The sequence below is a fragment of the Aethalodelphis obliquidens genome, unplaced genomic scaffold (assembly GCF_003676395.1).
Source record: "Aethalodelphis obliquidens isolate GAN/ISIS:26980383/991018 unplaced genomic scaffold, ASM367639v1 scaffold7, whole genome shotgun sequence".
NCBI lineage: Eukaryota > Metazoa > Chordata > Mammalia > Artiodactyla > Delphinidae > Aethalodelphis > Aethalodelphis obliquidens.
The window spans coordinates 45051888-45072460 of record NW_020837951.1 but is presented as its reverse complement, the minus strand read 5'-3'; the positions used below and the strand labels follow the sequence as shown (position 1 = coordinate 45072460).

At 39.1% G+C, this 20573-nt stretch overlaps 1 protein-coding gene across 1 annotated transcript in view; it reads left to right on the top strand.

Annotated features, from left to right (window-relative positions):
- Positions 1–4248: 4248 nt before the first annotated feature.
- RORB (RAR related orphan receptor B) overlaps positions 4249–20573 on the top strand; it is a 184928-nt gene continuing 168603 nt past the window's right edge. Inside the window, exon 1 of the mRNA XM_027105680.1 lies at positions 4249–6638. Within this exon, the coding sequence (XP_026961481.1) occupies positions 6632–6638 (7 nt within the window). The 5' untranslated portion in view covers positions 4249–6631. The remainder of the gene's footprint in view (positions 6639–20573) is intronic.

The following is a 20573-nucleotide window of genomic DNA, read 5'->3' as shown; positions in this document are numbered from 1 at the left end:
CGTTAAAGACCACAAAGAGATGCTCTGATAAAGAATTATCAGTGAGGGCTCTTTTAAGTGATACGATGAAGGAGGATTTCTCTGAGAATGTAACCTTTAAGCCAGCAGAGCTTTATAACTAGGGTAACTATATTTTATATTGCTCAGACTGGAACACTTTTGAGAATGAAAGGGGGCACTTCTGATAATTATGCAGGATGCCATGGCAAACCAGAATATGTATGTATGCACCCTCTTTCTAAACCAAAGAAAGAAGTATGGGTTATTTCCTAAATGCAATTGGAAGACACTAAAATGTCTTACCAAGGGAATATTGATTGTTTGAGTTACATTTTTAAAAGTCCTCTCTAGATGCCAGATGGAAAATTGATGGACTAAGGGGCACAAATGGAGGTAAAGAGACAAATTCTGAGAACATGGTACCCATCTAGGTAGGAGAGGGACAGTGGCTTGGATTAATAAAGCAGGAATATAGAGAGTAGTAGCAAATTGAAGATGAATTTTGCAGTGCATCAACAGCTAAGGTGAAGTTATATAACATATTATATTTGCATTTTAATTCATATTTTAATAAACACACAAGACATTTTAAATATGGTCAAGTGATCTGGAAACAGACTTTCTAACAGCACTGAGATATAAACATGAAAGAGAAATTGTTCACCTGTAGCAAAGAAAATCAAGTTAAAAAAAATCCGCTAAGCAGCTTCCCTTTATTCTCTAGCAACTCCAGTTTTGAGTTTTTTGTCTAATTCATATCCATTTGTAAGTTTCTATACATTTGTTTATAAAGACTATTAATCATTTGTGCAGCAATATTTTTTCCAGCCTATTGTATGTATTTTCACTTTGTTTTGGGGGTCTTTTGTCATTTAAATTACTCATTTTCTTAATTTGTGTATAGGAAAAAACATCTATTTTTTTCCTTATAAAAGCTGAGTTTCCTAATTTAGAAAAGTTTGCCCCATACAAAACATTATATAAGTATATACAAAAATATAATTCTGTTATTTTATGTATTTGCTTATATATGTCATTTAAATCTTTAATTCATTTGAAATGTATTTTTGTATATCTGAGAAATCTGGCATTATCCATCACATTAAAATGCATCATATTTTTCAATATGAACTGAAATTCTACCTTGGTTTTTATATAAAGTCCTCATAGTCTTAAATCAATTTCTGCATGCTCTGATAACGCTCCATTATGTATCTGTTTCTGTGCCAAAATATTCTGCTTTCATTGGAATGACTTTAGAGCAAGTTTGGTAAAGGAAGTTCCGTGTACTCATCTTTTTCCCCCCTCCGGTCCTCTTGAAAAAACTTCTTCATTACACACAAAGACACACACACACACAGAGTATTATCTGCTTCTTGTAAATAAATCACAGTACAAAATGTATGACACAAAATGTTATTTTGTCTCTCTCAAATTCCTGCAGTTAACCACTATTAAAATGTTAGAGTAGGGCTTCCCTGGTGGCGCAGTGGTTGAGAGTCCGCCTGCCGATGCAGGGGACATGGGTTCGTGCCCCGGTCCGGGAGGATCCCACATGCCGCGGAGCGGCTGGGCCAGTGAGCCATGGCCGCTGAGCCTGCGCGTCCGGAGCCTGTGCCCCGCAACGGGAGAGGCCACAACGGTGAGAGGCCCAAGTACCGCAAAAAAAAAAAAAAAGAAAAAGAAATAGAAATTAGATAGCCTGATAGATCATGAAACTTTTTTTCCTGACCTGTATATTGGTCCCTTTTTAAACTTACCTCTTACCCTCACGTATTGGGGTTCATTTTGTTTTGGTCCTTAACACTTTTTCCAATTTATTGTGAAAAGACCCAGCTAAACATTTTTAATATTTGCTCTTTTGTTTTTCATTCTGAAAACTTGTTGAATTTGCATCCATACTTAAAAATGAAGCAAAATTTAAAGTACTGAAAGATTATGAAGACTCTCCATCTGGGAATAAAACTGAAATTAGTAATAAATATGAAAATAACTAGATTTTGTTTGCTTTTATGATTATGTAACCAAACTCAAACATCATTTTTTTTCTTCCCCAAATTAGGAGAATTTAAAATGAAAAAAAAAAAAATCTCTCCCCTTTCCCCTCTCTCCCTCTTCTTCTCTCTCTCCTATTCACTAGAGACTAAGAAAGAAGAGATCTTATTCAGGTCTTTGCTACATTTCTGGTTCACATCCAGTGGACAAAGAGTAGAAAGGATTCATTCAACCAGTAATTACCAAGCGCCTATAAAATACCAGGAGCGCTTCCAAACCTTAGGGAAATTCTGGCCCCTGCTCTCAAGGAGCCTACCTTCTCAGTGGGAAGCATAACTCTGCTGCAGCTACTGGGGCAGAGGTTGCTGCCTACCTGTGAGTACACTTAGAGTTACAGAACAAACTGGAGGTAATCAGGACAATTTTCAGCCTAGTAGAAAAGTCTGTATACTTGAGCATCTTTACCAGTCTTTCATTCAGTCTTTTCTCAGATTCCTTCAGCAAGAGGGAATTCAGTACTTCACCTTTTCCATTTTTAATAGGTTCAAACGTTAAAAATTCTTATATTTTTCTGGCTTTTCCAACATTTAAAGGCAGCTTTATACCTCTCTTTCAACTTTCACAGCCACACAGCTTCCCTAAACTGGGCTAAAAACACCCAATCTTTAAGTCATTCTAAATGTAATATCAGTGTTGCCAATATCCCCCCAAGATTCAGAGTTATTTAAAAGAGTTTTGGAACTTCCCTGGTGGTCCAGTGGTAAAGAATCCGCTTTACAGTGCAGGGGATGCGGCTTCTATCCCTTGTCAGGGAACTAAAATCCCACATGCCGCGGGGGAACTAAGCCCTCACGCCACAACTCCTGAGCTCACACCTCAACTAGAGAGCCCATGCGCCCTGGAGCCCGCGTGCCACAACTAGAGAAGAGAAAACCTGCACGGCACAACTAGAGAGAAGCCTGCATGCCACAGCTAAGACCCGATGCAGCCAAAAATAAATTAAATAAATAATAAACCTTTTAAAAAACAAAACAAAACAAAAATAAAATAGTCTCTATATATAGACTGACCAGCTCAGAATATAATGAACAATTCCTTCCTATTTTGTTCCAAGCATTTTAGGATTGAAATAGTGTAATCCTAAATGCCACGGTCACCCTAAGTGGTTGGCTCATATTAGACCTTTGGGTCTGTCAGGATATTTCTCGTCATTATTACTCCATGGGCATACAGCCTAACCTTAGGGGTAGTGATATGTGGGGAAAGCAGGTAAGCAGGCAAGCCTGAGTGAAACTATATCAATTCTTGAGACTGAATACAGTCAGTCTGTGTGACTTACTGATTATCATTTAAACTTATCAAAATTTAGCTGTCAACTAAGAACATCCTTCAGGCCCAGAGCCAAAAGCAGAGTTTCAAGCTTATAGGAAACCAGACAGTTCCATAATTATTCAAATAAAATTACTGACACTGAGCTTCACGTGATCAAGGATATTATATTAATATATTATTATTATGCCACTTGAAATATGGATATTTGCTGGCAGATGGGTTACAAAAACATAAGATTATAGATAAGTATTTCGTGACTTCTTGAAAAATGCTGATTTCTTTAATTTAAATCCTGAATATTTATTTTACATAAATAGGTTCCATTCAGTTGAAATAATTTGAAAGTTAATAGAAACACTCAAGACTAGGTTTTCTAATTTTTAGGAAGATCCAAAATGTCCCAGATCACCACATTATAACCAATGATCAACATTTATTCCACTCTAAAATAGATACTTTGCACGACCATATATGTAATATACATACAGTTTTGAAAAAATAATGTAACATAATTGTCTTTATTTAAAATTAACAGTTTTTCAAAAGTGTTCAGGAGAGATTAATAAATATGTGATATAGTTCTAAGCAAAAATATGCTTGGTTAAACCCACAAAGCAAAGGATATATAAAAATATGTAGAAGGAGAAAAAAGTACTTTTAATATGTATTTTGACTATGTTTTAAAATAATTACAGATATTATAGCAGTAAAAGGAAATTTCAGTGTTCAGTAAATGTTTAGAAATTTAGGACTAGATGAAAGAGTTAAAATTCTTGAACTTTGAAATTCCTCTTTAATGAGACATAGAAATCTAAAATAATGACAGCAATAATAATTATAATGTTTACAAAGGCTTTGGAATTTTCAATATTCCTGTGTCTCTGCTTGAAACACATAAAATTAAAATGATGTAGTCACAATTTGTTTCTTGACTATTTTATATTCAGTTATTTTTAATGAAGCAACTAAATTAGGCATAACTTAGTTCAGCTTTAATGTAGTTATGATGAATATATTTTACTTGATTAAAATGATAAAACTAGGGAGGCTTAAATATTATCTTAAAAGGTTAACTACTGTGTCAATTACAAAATCTAGGGGAAAGATATTTATAAGGGAATAACTATTCTGAACAGTAACTTCCTTTTGTTCATTTCATTTCATTAAAGACTCAATCAACTTTCACTCTTAATACTAAAATTCTCCTAAATTACACATTGGCTTGCAAATGGAAGTGCATACAGCAAGGCTAAGTCAATTTAACACTAGTGAAGATTCAGAAAGTAATCCATTTTTATTTAATCGGGGTTGGGGGGGACTACTTGGCAGCGTAGGGTGATCTAATTAACTAAATAATTGCCAATTCTACATTGCACTTTGTGTTACATGACGTAATATAAATAAATACCAGTAAAAATCAAATTATTCAGGTATCTAAACAATGATGAGGCCTGCTCTGCCAACAGGTATGCTATAGAGTAGAAGCCTCAATGCCTTAAGACTGAGTAGATTAGGCAAAATTTTTCACCTCTCTGTCTGTTAGGGTGACCAGTTAAAGTATTTACAAAGTTCCCTATGGGAAGTAAATGTGATCATCTATGTAGTATGTCCAATGAGAGGAGGAGACTTGAAAAGGAACAGTTTTGATATATGCATTAGATTTTTACCACAATACAAATAAACGGTCATAGATGACAGTTTTCACCTCAGGAATACGATAACTACCTACGTTTAATTGCCAGACCCCTCTAAATAGACAAATGTCTTCTAGTAGCAACTAGAATAAACAGTTCCTCCCCGCTAAAGCCCTGAAACTTACTTCATCAATAGCACCACACAATCATACCTTGTAGCCTCAGCCAGCCCTTTACCTTGCAGCACTAAGGTAGCCACACTGCCATTGGGGCTGTTATCACTGAGTCGTATGGCCCAATGCCAGTTTATTAGCAACTCCAAATGCTGATAAAATCAATTTCTTCGATAAAAGAAAGCATTAAAACTTTGTAAAATAATTTTAAAAAGCAAAAGAGATCTCATTGTTTTGTTTATTTTGTTTTTAGGACTGGGGCAGGAAGCATCTAAAAGATGGTTTTAAAGGAAGAGGACGGCTACTTGCATGGGACGGCATTTTAGTTGTGCTCAAAGTGATGAAAGTTGATTTGCATTATTCTGCCACTAAAACTGAAGCGTCCCGCCCGGGGAAAGCCCCGCCAGCCACGCGAAGTTTTCCGAAAATGGACTCTGCGGAGAGCTGACATAAATTCACAACTAACTATTCGGGGCCCGCAGGTTTTGCGAGAGAGGGAAGCAACCAGGGACCCGGAGAGCCCCGCGTCCCTCCCTTCCAAGGACTCGTCAGTGCCCCCTCCCTCCTCCTGGAATGGGAAGTGAATGTCACCTGCAGATCTGCCCGACTCTATCGGTCCCTCTCCTCCTCCTCCGCCCAGTTCGGACAGTCTCTAATGCCCAGTTCCAGCCCCGGCCGCCTTCGGCTCCAGTGTCCTAATCCCCCGCCCTTCGCCTTCAAGCCTGTCCCCCGTGGTCCCAGCCCCTCCAAGAACTGCCAGGCGCTGATTGGCGGCGGCGCTGACAGGAGGCGGGGCCTGGAAGTCCCAGCCAAACCCGCCCTCGCGTATAAGCCCCTTCTCGGCTCTCTCTCTCCATCTCTCTCCTCTCTCTTTCTCTCTCGCTCCCTTCCTTCCTGTAACTGAACAGTGAAAATTCACATTGTGGATCCGCTAACAGGCACAGATGTCATGTGAAAACGCACATGCTCTGCCATCCACACCGCCTTTCTTCCTCTTCTTTCTGTTTCCTTTTTTTCCCCTTGCTCCTTCTCCCTCTTCTTTGTAACTAACAAAACCACCACCAACTCCTCCTCCTGCTGCTGCCCTTCCTCCTCCTCCTCAGTCCAAGTGATCACAAAAGAAACCTTCTGAGCCGGAGGCGGTGGCATTTTTAAAAAGCAAGTACATTGGAGAGAAAGAAAAAAGAAAAACAAAAGCAAAACAAAACCCAGGCACCAGCCAGCCAGCACATTTTTTTCACCCCTCCTGAAAACAAACAAACAACCAAACAACCATCAAAACAGTCACCACCACCATCATCAAAACTGTTAACATAGCAGCGGCGGCAGCAAACGTCACCCTCCGGCCACGGCGTCCACCTAAAGGGATGGTTTTCTCGGCAGAGCAGCTCTTCGCCGACTACCTTCCTCACTCGTGCTGAGCGGGATTTTTGGGCTCTCCGGGGTTCGGGCTGGGAGCAGCTTCATGACTACGCGGAGCAGGAGAGCGGCTACACCATGCGAGGTAAGCGAGCCCGCAGGCACCGTGTCTCCCCGGTCCAGCCAACTCCAGCCAGATGGGCGATGGGGGAGGGGAGCGCACCCAGCCGAAGAGGAAAGAGGTTGGCGGGGCGCAGTTACTGAGTTCGTGTTCGCAGTTGGGCTGCAAATGGCCTGGGCGTAGAAAGTTGTGGGAAGGTGTTGATGCCTCTCAGGAGTTCTGGAGGGACACGGGAGGGCGCTTTTTGGAGAGGGGGACGACGCTAGTTGCTTCCTCCCAGTCCTTGAGTTGTACTGTACCATTTTGGGGTGTCACTCTCGGGTGCGGATGCGAACGCCGGTTGGAGGGAGAGCCGGGAGAAGTATGCCTCTGGGCAGAAGCCGCTAGAAGCGCAGGGCGCGCGGCGGTCGCCGGCCGGGGTTAGGCGCGCGGGGCTCACGGGCAGGCGGCCAGGCGGGTACACACACTCTTCAGGTTACGAGGCCCACCAGCGTCCAGGTCAGCGGACAGTGTCCCTTCGTGGGAGTGGTAGGCAGAGGGGGCGGTGTCGTGGGACAAGACACAGATTCCGGGTTCGTCCCCTGCGCGCGTCCCTCGCGCCGGAGCTGCGCCCTGGCCAGGTCCGCGTGCCCGAGCCCGCGCGGCCCAGGGACGAGCGCCACCCTGAAAAAGTTGTGCGGAGAAAGTTCCAGAGGATAAAAGCCCGCGCTACCCGCGGCGGGGAAGGCTCCTTTGTCAAAGGGCCGCTGCGGGAGGTGGTGCTGGGTGAACCTTCGGGTCAGGACCCCCAGCGGCGACTGCGGTGGCAGGTCCCCTGGGCTAACTGGCGGCGGTGGGGTGACGCGCCGGGGACAGGGGCAACACACTTGTTCCGGCTGCACTTTGGGTTGCCCGGGCGGATGGCCTGGCCTGCTTTAGGGAATCACTTGATCCGTCTCCTCCCCTGCGGTGCCAGGACCTTCACATTTCCTGCGCGCTGTGCCCAGAGCCGCTTTCCTCCACTGTCTGCTTGGCCACAACTTCACTCTTCTCTCGGAGAGCGGGCCGGGTGCCCGCGTGCCATGGGGATAAGTGCGAGCCTCGGAGCACCCGCCGCCCCACACTCCCCAGTGTTTCTTTCTAGCCATTCTGCGTTTCTTGCGGTGGGGCGGGGGCGGGGGCTCTCCTCTCCTCCTCCTCTGTCCCTCTGGGTCCTGGCAACAGAAAGGTGGAAACGGCCAGCTCCGGACCTTCCTACATCCCCGAGCCCGCGTGACAGGTGGACTGGCCAAGAAGAACTTGGGAGAGTTGGGCTGCAAACACTCATCGCCTTCCACTCGGCTGTGTTCACCTCCCATCCACATTCTCAGTACCTCTTGAGGAGCGTCGGGATGCGGTATCGGGCATGTTCCCCCTGCTCCGCTCGAAGTGAATCCCGAGCCTGGACGCTAGAGCAGAGACTGGGTTAGCCAGCTAGGCGCTGGGACGTGGCAAGAAAGGGAAGGAGGAAGAGGAACAGAGAGGCCATCCATGGAGGTGGGTGGGAGGGAGGTAGCTGAAGCTAAGGGACAGAGACGTCCTGGTGAAATGGTGTTGATTGACCCGCATACTGGTAGTGGGGGCCCCGTGAGTGCAAGCTGGTTCCAGTTTAGTGTCCCGGTTGGGGGATTGGTCACATGCTCCACTGCCCAAATTCTTTCAGGAAACTATACTTGGGTAATTGGAGAGTGCAGAACCTTTAAGTTAAGGACGCCCTAGTCTTTGTTTTTGTTTTTCTGTCCCGTCTCACTACCATCCTCTCTCCTTTCAGTTTCCCCTGCTCCTCTCTGGGATAACCAGTTCGTCCAACCCCTACTTCTCCCTTTCCAATCAATATTCCTCCCGTGGCTGAGTTCTTATATTCTGAAGGTCTGAAACCATGCGCCACGTCAGTTCCAACCCGGCAGTAGGGCCTGGGGCCAAAAGCCACTCACTCTCCCCTTAAACTGTAGAAAACAGAGAAGTGTGGGACAAGAGTGGGTTGTAGCTTGATCGCACTGCTCCTGAAGGAGCAGTTTGCCAGCGACAGTCCAGATTCGCCAAGGCGCCCACTTCGGGGACTCGAGAAGCTTGACGCCGGGTGCTGCCTCTTACCTTGAGAAAGAAGTGGAAGCTTACTCTCCCCCGCCACCACAACTCACCCCACAGCCCCAGAGGGTTCTAACTTAAGACAGCTCTCAGGGGGCCCGGGGGAACGCTCTGGAGAAAAATCAACCTTAAAAGGTGGTGGAGTCCTCTCTACCTCCTGGGCTCTCTGTTCTTGACCCTTTACTGTCCCTCCTCTGCCATCTCTGCGCGTTTCCTACAGACCGTGCCCTTCCGCGTCATCAGAGGTGATTGTATAAGGATGGAGAAAAGGTCCAGGCTACTCAGACGTCTTATGAGAGTCAGGGGTTGAACTTGAGTGTGAACTTGAGAAGTGAGAGCGGAAACGAATCAACTTTCTCTTGTGCCTGGGCTACTAAGCAGTCTATATCGGGGGAGGGGGCAGTTTTTGAACTCAGCTTTACAGTGCGCCCACTCCCTTTCCCCCTACACCACACACGCGCGCACGCACACACGCGCGCGCACACAAACACGTCCCCCATCCCCGGGTGGTCCCAGTCTGTTATTCAGCCTCGGCTCCACGGTTTGCATTTGGCAACTCTACTGGGTCAGGGCACTTGGCACAATGCAAAGTTGGTCCAGGATCGAGTGGTCGCCCTGGGGACCAACACAGTAAACCCACCCCCGACCGCCGGCCTCCACCCCGCCCCCGCCAGGTCTAGGATAGTTAAGAGACTTTATCCCGAGGGAAGCTCTGGGGTGAGAAAGGGGTTAAGAGGCTCTGATCCTTAGGTCATTGTCCTACCCCACGGCTGCACTGAGTCGGTCCCCAGCGCTACGGCTTAGTCGGGGCTGGCCTGGGGCGGAGAAGGGTGTATTTGGTGGCGCACAAAGCCTTTCACCCTTTGTCTGCTACAGAGTACCTACCACATGAGGTCTAGAGATGCTACTTCGTAGATTGCATTATTGAAAAGGATAACTTATGAATGCGGAAGGGAGGACTTTTAATTGGGTCCGTCCATAGGTGAGAAACAAGTGAGCCGAGGTGTGGATTTCATGACTCCTTCCTGGGAAGCCTGCTAGCTGTTTATTACACAGGAGCACCGAAATGGTCGGATTTTTCACCCTGCCTCCGCAGAAAACCCTGCTTCCAAAAACAGGGGCACAGATGTCGTCGCAATCAATAGGTGATTGTGGCTCCGGCGGATTAGAAATCTGGTTTTATCCTTGCTGTAAACAAGGATGGGGCTTGGCTTTTCTAAAGTCCGGTTTTCATCTATTATTTTCAGGTAGTTAATTTTTATGAACTGCTAACTTTAGAAAAGAAGCGGCTTGCTCTCAGAGGTATGGCAAACCTTGGGAAGTCTGGAGCTCTGAACGTCCTGACGGCCAGGCCTTTAAATTTCCTGAACCTGTTCTCGATCTTAATTTCTTCCAAAAATTCCAATTAAATATTTCTAACCAACATTCCACCTCCCACAACTAAAAAACATTGGTGGAAGGACCTCTCTGTCAGTAGTCATTAGTAATTGTTCATTAAGTAATTATCAGTAAGCTGTCTTTATAATCCAAGAAGAGTAAACATTCAAACAGTTCAAAGAAAAATCCTAAAGCTATATTTCAAGTATTGTTGAAAAAATATATAGCCAGAAAATTGTTTTTCTTAGGTGGTTACATCTTGGGACTCTCTCCTCCCCCACCCTCAACATCCTGAGTGAATTTGTAACAAGTATTTTAACACAGAAGGGCGTGACATCCTGGACTTCCGGTATACATATTAGTACCATTAAGGCTTTTAACTTTTCTATATTTTCAGATCATCAGGAATTGGGAAACCAGGATGGAAATAGAAAGGGAGAACTTTGAGCAGCAGGCTTCATAAACATGGGGGATACAAGATTAAAACTCCTTTGTAGCGTTCATTTAAAACTCACAAGTCCTGGATTTTCCATCAACAGCAGTATAATTTGCTGTACTGTTTAGAAAAATCTTAAAGGATTTCTTGCATCATTATTAAAGGGGTTTATGTGAAGTTTAACTTTAACATAACTAACACATTTATTTTATATTCAATCAAAAGAAATGTCCACATTTAGTTAATTTGGTAACAATTTGTTAGACACTAAACTATTTACAACCATAAAAGCAACTATTCATGTGTGTATGCAATACAAATACACTGTATTTTAAATTTACATGTTTCATACTCATGAAACATAATTTTACAGCAGCAAAAATTTTCCAGCATGAAGAAAATATTAAGTTTCAGGGTTGGTCTTCATGAACATGGCATTCCAGCTGTGTAACAATTCCTACTTTTTTTTTCCCCCCTAAAAGTAGCATATGCAGACTTGTCACTAGGATTTTTAAATGATTCAATACAGGCAGTTTTCCTAGATAAAAGGACAAGTAAAACTTTTTTTCAGCTTTATGTAGTTTTTATACTTTTTGATACAATAGTGTTAAGAAATAAAAGTGTGAATCACAAGGCATTAACTAGATTTTTTCACTGCTATGAATAACATACCTCTTATTTAAAGTACATATTATAGCATTCAATTAATACAGAGTTAAAAATATTCTAGTAAATTATTAAATTTTAAAATTCTTTATATGAGGGTCTGCTGGTGTTCTGCGAATTTGTAAATAAAGTGAGGTTTTAAATTGTGAACAGTAACATCAGTGCCACTGTACCTTGGAGAAATCTAAGCCTTACAGGTATATGAAGATATAGGAAAATTAATGCCAAAGTTAAAACCATCAAATTTTAGCCCGATTAAAACATATCAAAAATTATGAACACATACATTATTAGTGCAAATTTATTAGTGATTGAGATGACTTAAATTATATATATTTTTATCATTCTAGTATTATGATGAGAATTTCTTAAGACTAAATCATTTCTGTGTCTCTTCCACAAAGACAAAAACAGGCTTTAAATTATATTGCCATTAATTTTATGTAATTGACATTAACAAAGTATTTTATTGTGATGTTAAAATATACAGAAAAGTAAACATTAGGAATGGAAATTTTGCTTAATAATTAAGGTTTTTAAAATTCTAGATATAGTTTTACTATTCCAACCGTTCTTACATAAAGAACAGAAATTAAGTAGACAAATGAAATAAATCTTTTGTAATGTAATGCATAATGACGTTTGATAAAATGAGCACTCTACACATAAAGTATTATTTCTGTAACTTTGTAATCATCTTCCAATTACAGCTTTGTGCAAATATTTATCTTACTTTGACTAGAATCTGTGACTTAACAGAATTCCTAGCAGATAATAGCAGTCTTTGGAGGCGTCTGTTGATACACACTGATACACAATATGTATATGTATGTGCCTATAACCACCCACTCAGAGAAGAAGAATGAATATTTGAGAGAGAAAATCATTCTTATCTTTGCTTTCACAATCCACACTTCCAAATTCAAACATATATAGAGAAACAGAAGCAACTTTCCAGAGCCTTCAAAAAGAAGAAATGAATACATGTGGTACTTTAGTCACATTAAAACAAAATAAAACAAAACAAACAAAAAAAAAAACTCTTAATATTTATAAATAATCTACACAAAACTCCATTATACTACCTAATGATAATTAGAGGGAAAAGGAATCAAAGAATTTAGGACTGCCAAGTAAATAAAATATTCCCTCTCAAATTAGGCAACAAATTCATAGATAACAAGGCTTATGCCATGAATTTGAAGGATGTCTCCTTTGTAGCAAAAGACAAAGGGAGCATAGAGGAATAAATATTGATTGAACCAATCATCTGATGAATAGAAATGAGATTTACCAGTGCGCCAATATAATAGGCTATGTTAACTAGTTCTTTCATAGCGCATATGCTGCCCTTTCAACCCCTGACCCCATCCATTTCAGTTCTTAATGAGGGAAACCACAGGTGTTATAACGGCATTTATAGAGAATCAAGCTAAATATAATAACCATGTGGTTAACTAATGGCAGTGGGGAGTGGGTTCTTATGAAAGGAAATATTGAGATCGTAGCGTCACAAACAAAATTATTATGCATTGCAAGGCACTTAGAATTTTGGCTTCCTCTGTTCACCTTTAATATATATCTATGTGGCCGTCAATATTTCAAGTTCTAGATTTGTTGTCTGCAACAAATAATAAGTGCGATTTCATTAATGGTTATCTGGGGAGTTAAAAATAATATTCAAAGTATATTTTATCTACATTGTGTAATACCTTGCATAGCAAGCATTTAAAACATTTAAAAATAACTCTTTAAAGATATAGTGTTTTCTACTAAATGTAATATGCATTTTTCTTGGTTAGTCCTTATTTTATAACTATTAGAAATAGAATTTACTTTATGATAATTATTACAACGTTATGGTAAACTTTGTTTTAAAATTCAATTGGGATGTTCTTGGCTTTAGGCATGTTCCTACAGAGGTCAAAATAAACATGTTACCTTTGCCAAAACATGAACCTAAAAACTCGTTCAAAAACCTGTTCTTATAAAAGAACATAGGTAATTTGCTTTGACTTAAGCGTGTTCACCTCTGCATGTGAAATTTTATTAACTGGGTGGGTATGCTGACTTTGTAAATGACTTAACTAAAAAGGGTATTTATTGGTGTCATTTTTTGTGTGTGATTAGTTTTCATATCATGTGGCCCTGGGTTATATTTCTCAAATTCAGAGGAATTACAGACATCAGCAAAAAAAAAAAAAAAAAAAGACAGAGGTGGGGACAAATAATCTGGTTGATTACCGAATTATGTTTTTTGTTACTAGCCTGCTTATTGCTTTGTACTCATGTAAACCCAATATCCTGGTACCGTGGGACATATGAAAGATTTGGAATGCTTAAAGAAAACTTACACAGATTTTTATTTCATAGTAAAGCTTTTTTCCCAGTGAATGTTGTGACAAGTCAATTTTAAATTATATTTTTAAAAATTTTCATATGACTGTCCAATAAACCGTCCTTCTTTAAAGACTCTTACACCATTACCTGCATTTTATTAGGATTATATTGTAATCATGGGACAATAGCAGATATACAGTATTTTAATATTGAATTAGAAGTACAAAAGGTCCTCGCTGAATTTGGGCACCAAGTTATCCTTTAAAAAAGAAACAGCAAAAGCTTTTTTAAAAGGCCTTGGCATTTTTAATCATTACTTAGCATGGAATAAATGAGTATTACTGGCTGCAATAAAAAGTAGAATATTATTTTATTTTAATCTTCTGACTGGTTTTTTTAAATATCATTTTTAAATACAAATTTCTCTCCCTATTTGGAACCAGCCAAGCTTGATTCTCCCCTGTTCTGAAAACTTTGTCAACCTCATTGATCATCTCATTTCTAGGAGTCCAAATTAAGATATCCTCTCAAGAATGGGAACAAGACCATCTTCCTGAATATTTCAATTTTCAGTTTTAATTTTAAAAGGGACAGACACAAAGATTTCATCTTCTGCAGCCACGTATATACTAATAGAAATGTATGTGACTCACATTCATTTATCCATGATTTATTGAGCATCTAGTCAAAGTGAGGCGCAAAACTGAGCCCTAAGGATGCCCAAGTTGATAAAACATTAGACAACTGGTGAGGTCAAAGCTATGATCAAAGTGAGAGCAGAACAGAATACAGTAGGGATGCTATCAGAACATCAGAGTAACTCTCACAGGGGAAGTGATGTTTGAGATGGGCCTCTAAGGATGCATAGAAATCTGTCTTTTGGTTAATTTATTCATCATAAATGAGGTTTATTAAATTATTGTTTCTTGTATTTCACACTTGCCTTTTATAGTAGGTGCTAGGTGAAATTTAGTTTATGGAAGTAGAACTGTTCCAAAAAGATCATATCCTGTTGTAGAATAACTAGTAGTATTGTTCCCAAATAAAACTCTTACTAGTAAAATAATAACAAGTGACAATTTAAAAAAGAAAACTCTAAAGTAATTCTTAAATTACAAAAAGAAAATGTACAGAATTAGACAAATATCAGAGTGGGGAAGAATGTAACTTGCAAAAAAAGAATCACTAGGAAAAAAATACAATGTTCTTATACATTTGTTTTTATAAGAGAAATTCTTATCTTCGTAAAATAAGGAATAAGGACATGGCTGATATATATTGAGCTTCATTTTCTTTAACATTTAAGGCATTACCTGAAAATAGTGATATCTACTCTAGAGAGTATCTTAGATTACTAGATATCAGGAAGAATAAAATCCATTGAAGTAATAGGGCATGTCGGCAGTATCTGAGGGCAATAGTGATATTCCTCAAACTTTTCCATTTCAAGAACTTGGATGTAAGATTGAACTCTGAAAATTAAACTATAAAATCAACAGATAATAGTCTTGCTGACTTTTGAGTTATTCTCTCCCTTAAGCATATTTAAAGATGGAGAAATCCTGGACTCCTAGGCAGTAACAGAAATGTGAGTGTGAGAAACAACTATTGGCCATGTCCGTCCTAGCACTATCTATCTATAGGTAAATCGCTGATTAAGCTTAAAAAAAGTATCTACTGCAATTCACAAGTAGGCTCTTCATTTTGAAGTGATAATTTGACTTTCTGGTCTTATACATTAGCTCTTGTGAGCTTAGTTAACTTGAATCCTCGTACTAAGGTCTAATCTACTCTGAAACACTGGTGAGATCAAGTTTCTGAGCCTACAAAACTGAAAACCGGACCCTAGACTGGGGAGAATTCACAGAGGTGAATGTCACCATTTGAGACTTCCAGGCAGCCAAATCGCCACTCTTGATCATAACCCTCTGCATTAGCATAAACCTCATCTTCAAATTTCTACACAGTGAGCAAGACCACATAGTCATACATTTTCAGTCTTGAAAAATAGATACATTTTTTAAAGTGCAGATTATCAATTGGAATTTATTAGACTAAGGAATGGTACTTTTTTGTTGTTGCAACATATCCTGATAACATAATGGCTACTGTACTTAATCTATTTACTTCATGGAACTGGAAGAATTCAAGAAGTGGCTGACTGACCCCATTTTTTGAGGCTTTTCCAAAAAGGTGAAAGGTTGGAAGAGAGGGCACAGAATGGCCCCTCTAACTTTTAGGAGCTTTGACTGAACAGTTATTAAATAAGGCAACTGGTTTTCTGGACACTCCCTCCCTCGCTTCTTTTTTTTTAATATATTTAAAATATTTTAATTTATCTGTACCGTTATATTTAGACATCACAATACAGTACTCAGCTTCAGACCTAGTTTATCAGGTTAAACTGAAAAGTATACTTGTTGACAGTGCTTTCTATTTCAAAAGGTGAATATAATACAAAACAAAAGAAAAACAAAACTAAGATTAGTATCAAGTAGAAGTATGAAATGGGAGTTATTTTTCTGAAAAATGGCATTGAAATGATATTACAATCTGTGATTCCATTCCTAACTCTGGAATAAAATCTGGCCTGTCATGTGATGGGTCACACCATTTATCTGAGCTTAAAAACAAATTTCTGTAAGTTTAGGTGGTAATAAAAGGACAGTTGTGTAAAAGGACAGTGATATGATCAGATTGGTCAGAAACTGCAGTTAGTTAAAACACAAAAATCAACATCAAGGAAAAGCAGCCTTTAGAGAACTCTGAAAACCAAGAACATTTTAGCTTATATCTGCCTCCCTCACTTCTTATTGTGGTTTCTCTGGGGCTCATCTCTGGCATCGTATGTTATATGACAATGGACACATATACCCACTTCATGTTATGCCTGGGCCAGTGCGCTTTTCTTGGTGGTAAATATAGATTGAACCTTTGGAGAACAGTGGTTTACTTGAATGCCATATGTAATATGAATCTAGATTTTTTTACTCTGGCTTTTATGGAAATATTTTTATTAAGTAAACACTAAACCACTATTTGATCTTTCCCTTAAAAAGGCTGTTTAAAGACTGTCTTGTTAAATAGGATCAGAATGTGTTCTTGCCTATAATTGATTCTGAGGATATGAAATTCAAACAGTAGCACTACTTTTATTTGCCTGAATAGTGAAATGAAAATAATTGAAACTATTTATCAAACCACATTTAAAATATGTTTAATTTCACGTGTCCAAGGAATGGATCGCACAAGTGCTTCATATGGGTTCCGTAACACTGGATTAGCATAAAAACCCATATTCCAAGTTGCCCAAGTAAAAGTTTCATTATAGAGCCTGAGCCAGAATGAACACTCCAGTCATAGTTTACCATCCAGCAGCTGCTGGCTGCTAGATTCCAGAATCAAACAGTAATGTGCAAGCTTAAAGAACTCAGGCATGTTCAGTTTCTAATGAGTAATTGGCTATCCTTATCATTGTCGGGTCAAATAATAAAATTATTACATACAGCATTTCCTGTTAACTTGTACATAAGTTGTTCCTGGCACGTAGCAAAGGGATTAGACTTTTTTTTCTTTTTAAGAAGAAACCTTGTTCCAAATTTCCACAGTTGTTGAATATGAGCAAATGCCACACAGTCTGATTTGAAAAGAGGAACATTTGTTCAGGAAAAATACATCGTATCATTAAGGTGCAGTGCTTCTTGATAATAATTGTTTTAATATTTTGGATAAATTCATTTAGAAATTTTTAGGGTCCTATACTATTCATCAGTTTGCTCTAAAATTAAATTTAAAACAAATGGCCCAATATTCTGGTTTTTTTCTTTTAAATCCTGACTGCTTTTAAAAGGCAATCCTAAGCACTTTCACCCTTGCATGTATATTTTCATTCCTGTTATCTGAAAAAAAAAAAAAAAAGCTAAGTACCAAAGGAACAGGGCTTTTGGAGTATCTTTCCAAAGACAGCTCAGAAATATCAATAATAAGAATGCTAATAAGGTAGCCTTAATACCCTTCCAATTGTGTTTTTGTTTTATTTTGTTCTGTTAACTAATATCACTAAAAGTCATTTCTGGTTGCCACCCGTGTCACAATAAATTAAAGTTTATTTGATTGGTTTTAGAAAGTGTTATTTTGTATTGGAATAAATTAATTCTGAAATTTTTTCCACCGAAATTTCATTAATGATTTCTGAAAGGTTACCTACCTAACATGGTTGACATGAGTGTTGATTTAGAGTCAGAGATAGACTTTCTTTTATCATAATACAATGACCAAAAAGTAAAAGAAAATATGACAGAGTTTTGGTGACACTCCCAATAGTGGATCCGGTTTAAATATGATTCAACGAATCCTGATTATTGAGTACTTACGATGTATGAGAAGCGATGCCCTCTAAGATAACAGTCTCAGGCACAACAAAAATGGTTTTCTTATAAAATTCCTAAAGAATTCCTTAGATAATCTTTGTTTCATTTGAATTTCTGCAATGTCCAGCGTTGATTATACCCCTTTTTCTAAATGTGAAAATATATGATTTGTCCATAATTATTTGTTAAAAGAAGTTGAGACCAGAGTTTGACTTCAATCAAGGGCTTTTGACTCTGAGTCCAGTTCTATTTTCATTACTCTGTGCTTTCTCTCTTAGGCTGTGCTGTACTATTTTTTTACCATCCCTGTACCCACAGCAGACATCACTCATCAATTATGGCATTAATACTTGCTAAGTCCAGATGCAACTTGTACTACCATTTGACCAGTATTGGCCCTCAAGATAAAACTTGGTACCCAAACTCTCATGAGTGTTTTGGCCGTATAAAGAATACATATTAATATAGTAAAACTATATATTTCATCCAATCACAGGATCCTCTTGGACAAGCCATAGTTCTCCACAGTTTTCACTCCTAAAATAATGATCATGACATTTACCAATCTCAGGAAAAATTAAAATAAGTATTATGGAAACATCTACAGATTCTGAATGGAAACTGTCCAGTAAAAATAATAGCAAAGTCAAAGTATATATAGTAAAAATTTTTGTGAACATAATTACTGCCTTGAAGATTCTGAAATTTAATTTCATAAATTTAAATTTATGAAATTTAAATTTCATAAATTGACAGAGATTTCATATTTTTAGTGAAATTACATATTTATAGATGTTTCCTCCACTAAGATCCTAACCTAGCTGCCTCTAATTTAAGGAAAGAAACAACTTTATGGGTAGCTCTAAAGACTGTTTATGTCTAAATATGAAATTCCTCTTTATTCAATAATCAACATGCGCTTGCCTAATAGTTTGTTAATTCACTCATTTGTCCCTCAGCTTGTCAATTCTCTCCTCTGGTTTTTATGTTTGTTAAGAGGAGGGTTATTGGGCTTCCCTGGTGGCGCAGTGGTTGAGAGTCCGCCAGCCGATGCAGGGGACACAGGTTCGTGCCCCGGTCTTGGAGGATCCCACATGCCCCGGAGCGGCTGGGCCCGTGAGCCATGGCCGCTGAGCCTGCGCGTCTGGAGCCTGTGCTCTGCAACGGGAGAGGCCACAACAGTGAGAGGCCCGCATACGGCAAAAAAAAAAAAAAAAAAAAAGAGGAGGGTTATCTATCTTTGGCCATAAGCATTTCAAACACAGTAATGGGTTGAATAGCCAAGCATACCACCATTTATCTGAGTTTAATTAATTTTGTCTGATTGATTGGCTGGAATTGAAAGTCTCAGCAGCACACCATTTATATCAAAGCCCTGTTATCATCCTATCCAACTGTCTTGTACAAGCATAAAATATTTTCTTAAGGAAAAAACCTTGACAACATTAAGAGAGTGCCATGTGTAATTGTGCCCAGCAATATAAAGAAAAAAAAATTAAATTTGACATTCATTCTGAATAAATGTAGAGTTCTGCTCCTCTGCAACAATATTGCAATTTAATGTGTTTTGCATTTTGGCTGAAACATAGTATCCCTTACACTGAGCTATCATTTATATGATTAATTTTTATGCTTTCACATTAAGCTCATTCACATTTCTTTAAAAGCATATTTATTAGTCCACTGTTACTGATTTTTCAGACCTCTTTTGTGTAAGCTGTGCTGTACAAACATAGCTTGAAACACCAACCCTACCCTGCCGTTTATTCTCCGGGACTCAAATTGATCTTATTATATAATGGTCCTGATTCCCACAACTCGACTAAATTTGGCCACAGATACTATTAGAAAGAAAATGGACTGCATCAGAGTCTGCGCTGGGTTGTCTTCATCTTGCATCTAGTATCTAGTATGTTTGATAACATCACACTGGAAAAAACTGTAGACTTATCTCAAGTGATTCTCTTTGTTTTACCTCATGTAAAATACTTTCTGTGCTTGCTCTTTTAGAAATAGTGGAATATTTCTTTATACTCATTAGTTCTGTCAGTCTTTGCACTGTAACTGCTCTTAAGGAATATTCTGAAAACATTTTTAAAGGGAATTCTGTAAACCTGGGAGGAGCTGACAGATGCAGTCTCATCTCTTTACAAATGTAATCACAGGTAAAATTTATAATACTGTCTTGCCTGTGTTGAGTGCTCTATAGTTCTCAGCGAGCTTCTGTAGACACCGTCTGGGTGATGCACAAAGCATCTTGTGAGATAATGCAGGACATTATAAATATTATAAATAAGAATGTGCCCTGGTAGCTAAGCCAAAGAAAACCCCCAAACAGAGTGCTTTTTTAACAGTTTAAAAATGCAGTTTCAACACCTTAAAAACAGCCCCACAAAACATAAACAATTGTTTTATAAAAAGAAGAAATATAAATGGCTAACAAACAATTGGAAAGAAAGAGCTCAACTTCACTTATTAAAGAATTAAAACAATATTAGTGGCATCTTCACCTGTCAAATTATAGAGGGTGTGGTGAATTGGACACCCTCATATTCTGTAGTGGGTGTTTATATTGGTACAGTCATTGAGCCTAAACCCTTAAAATGATCATACTCTTTGGCCCAGTAATTCACTTTCTGGGAATTTTCCCAAAGGAAATAAAGT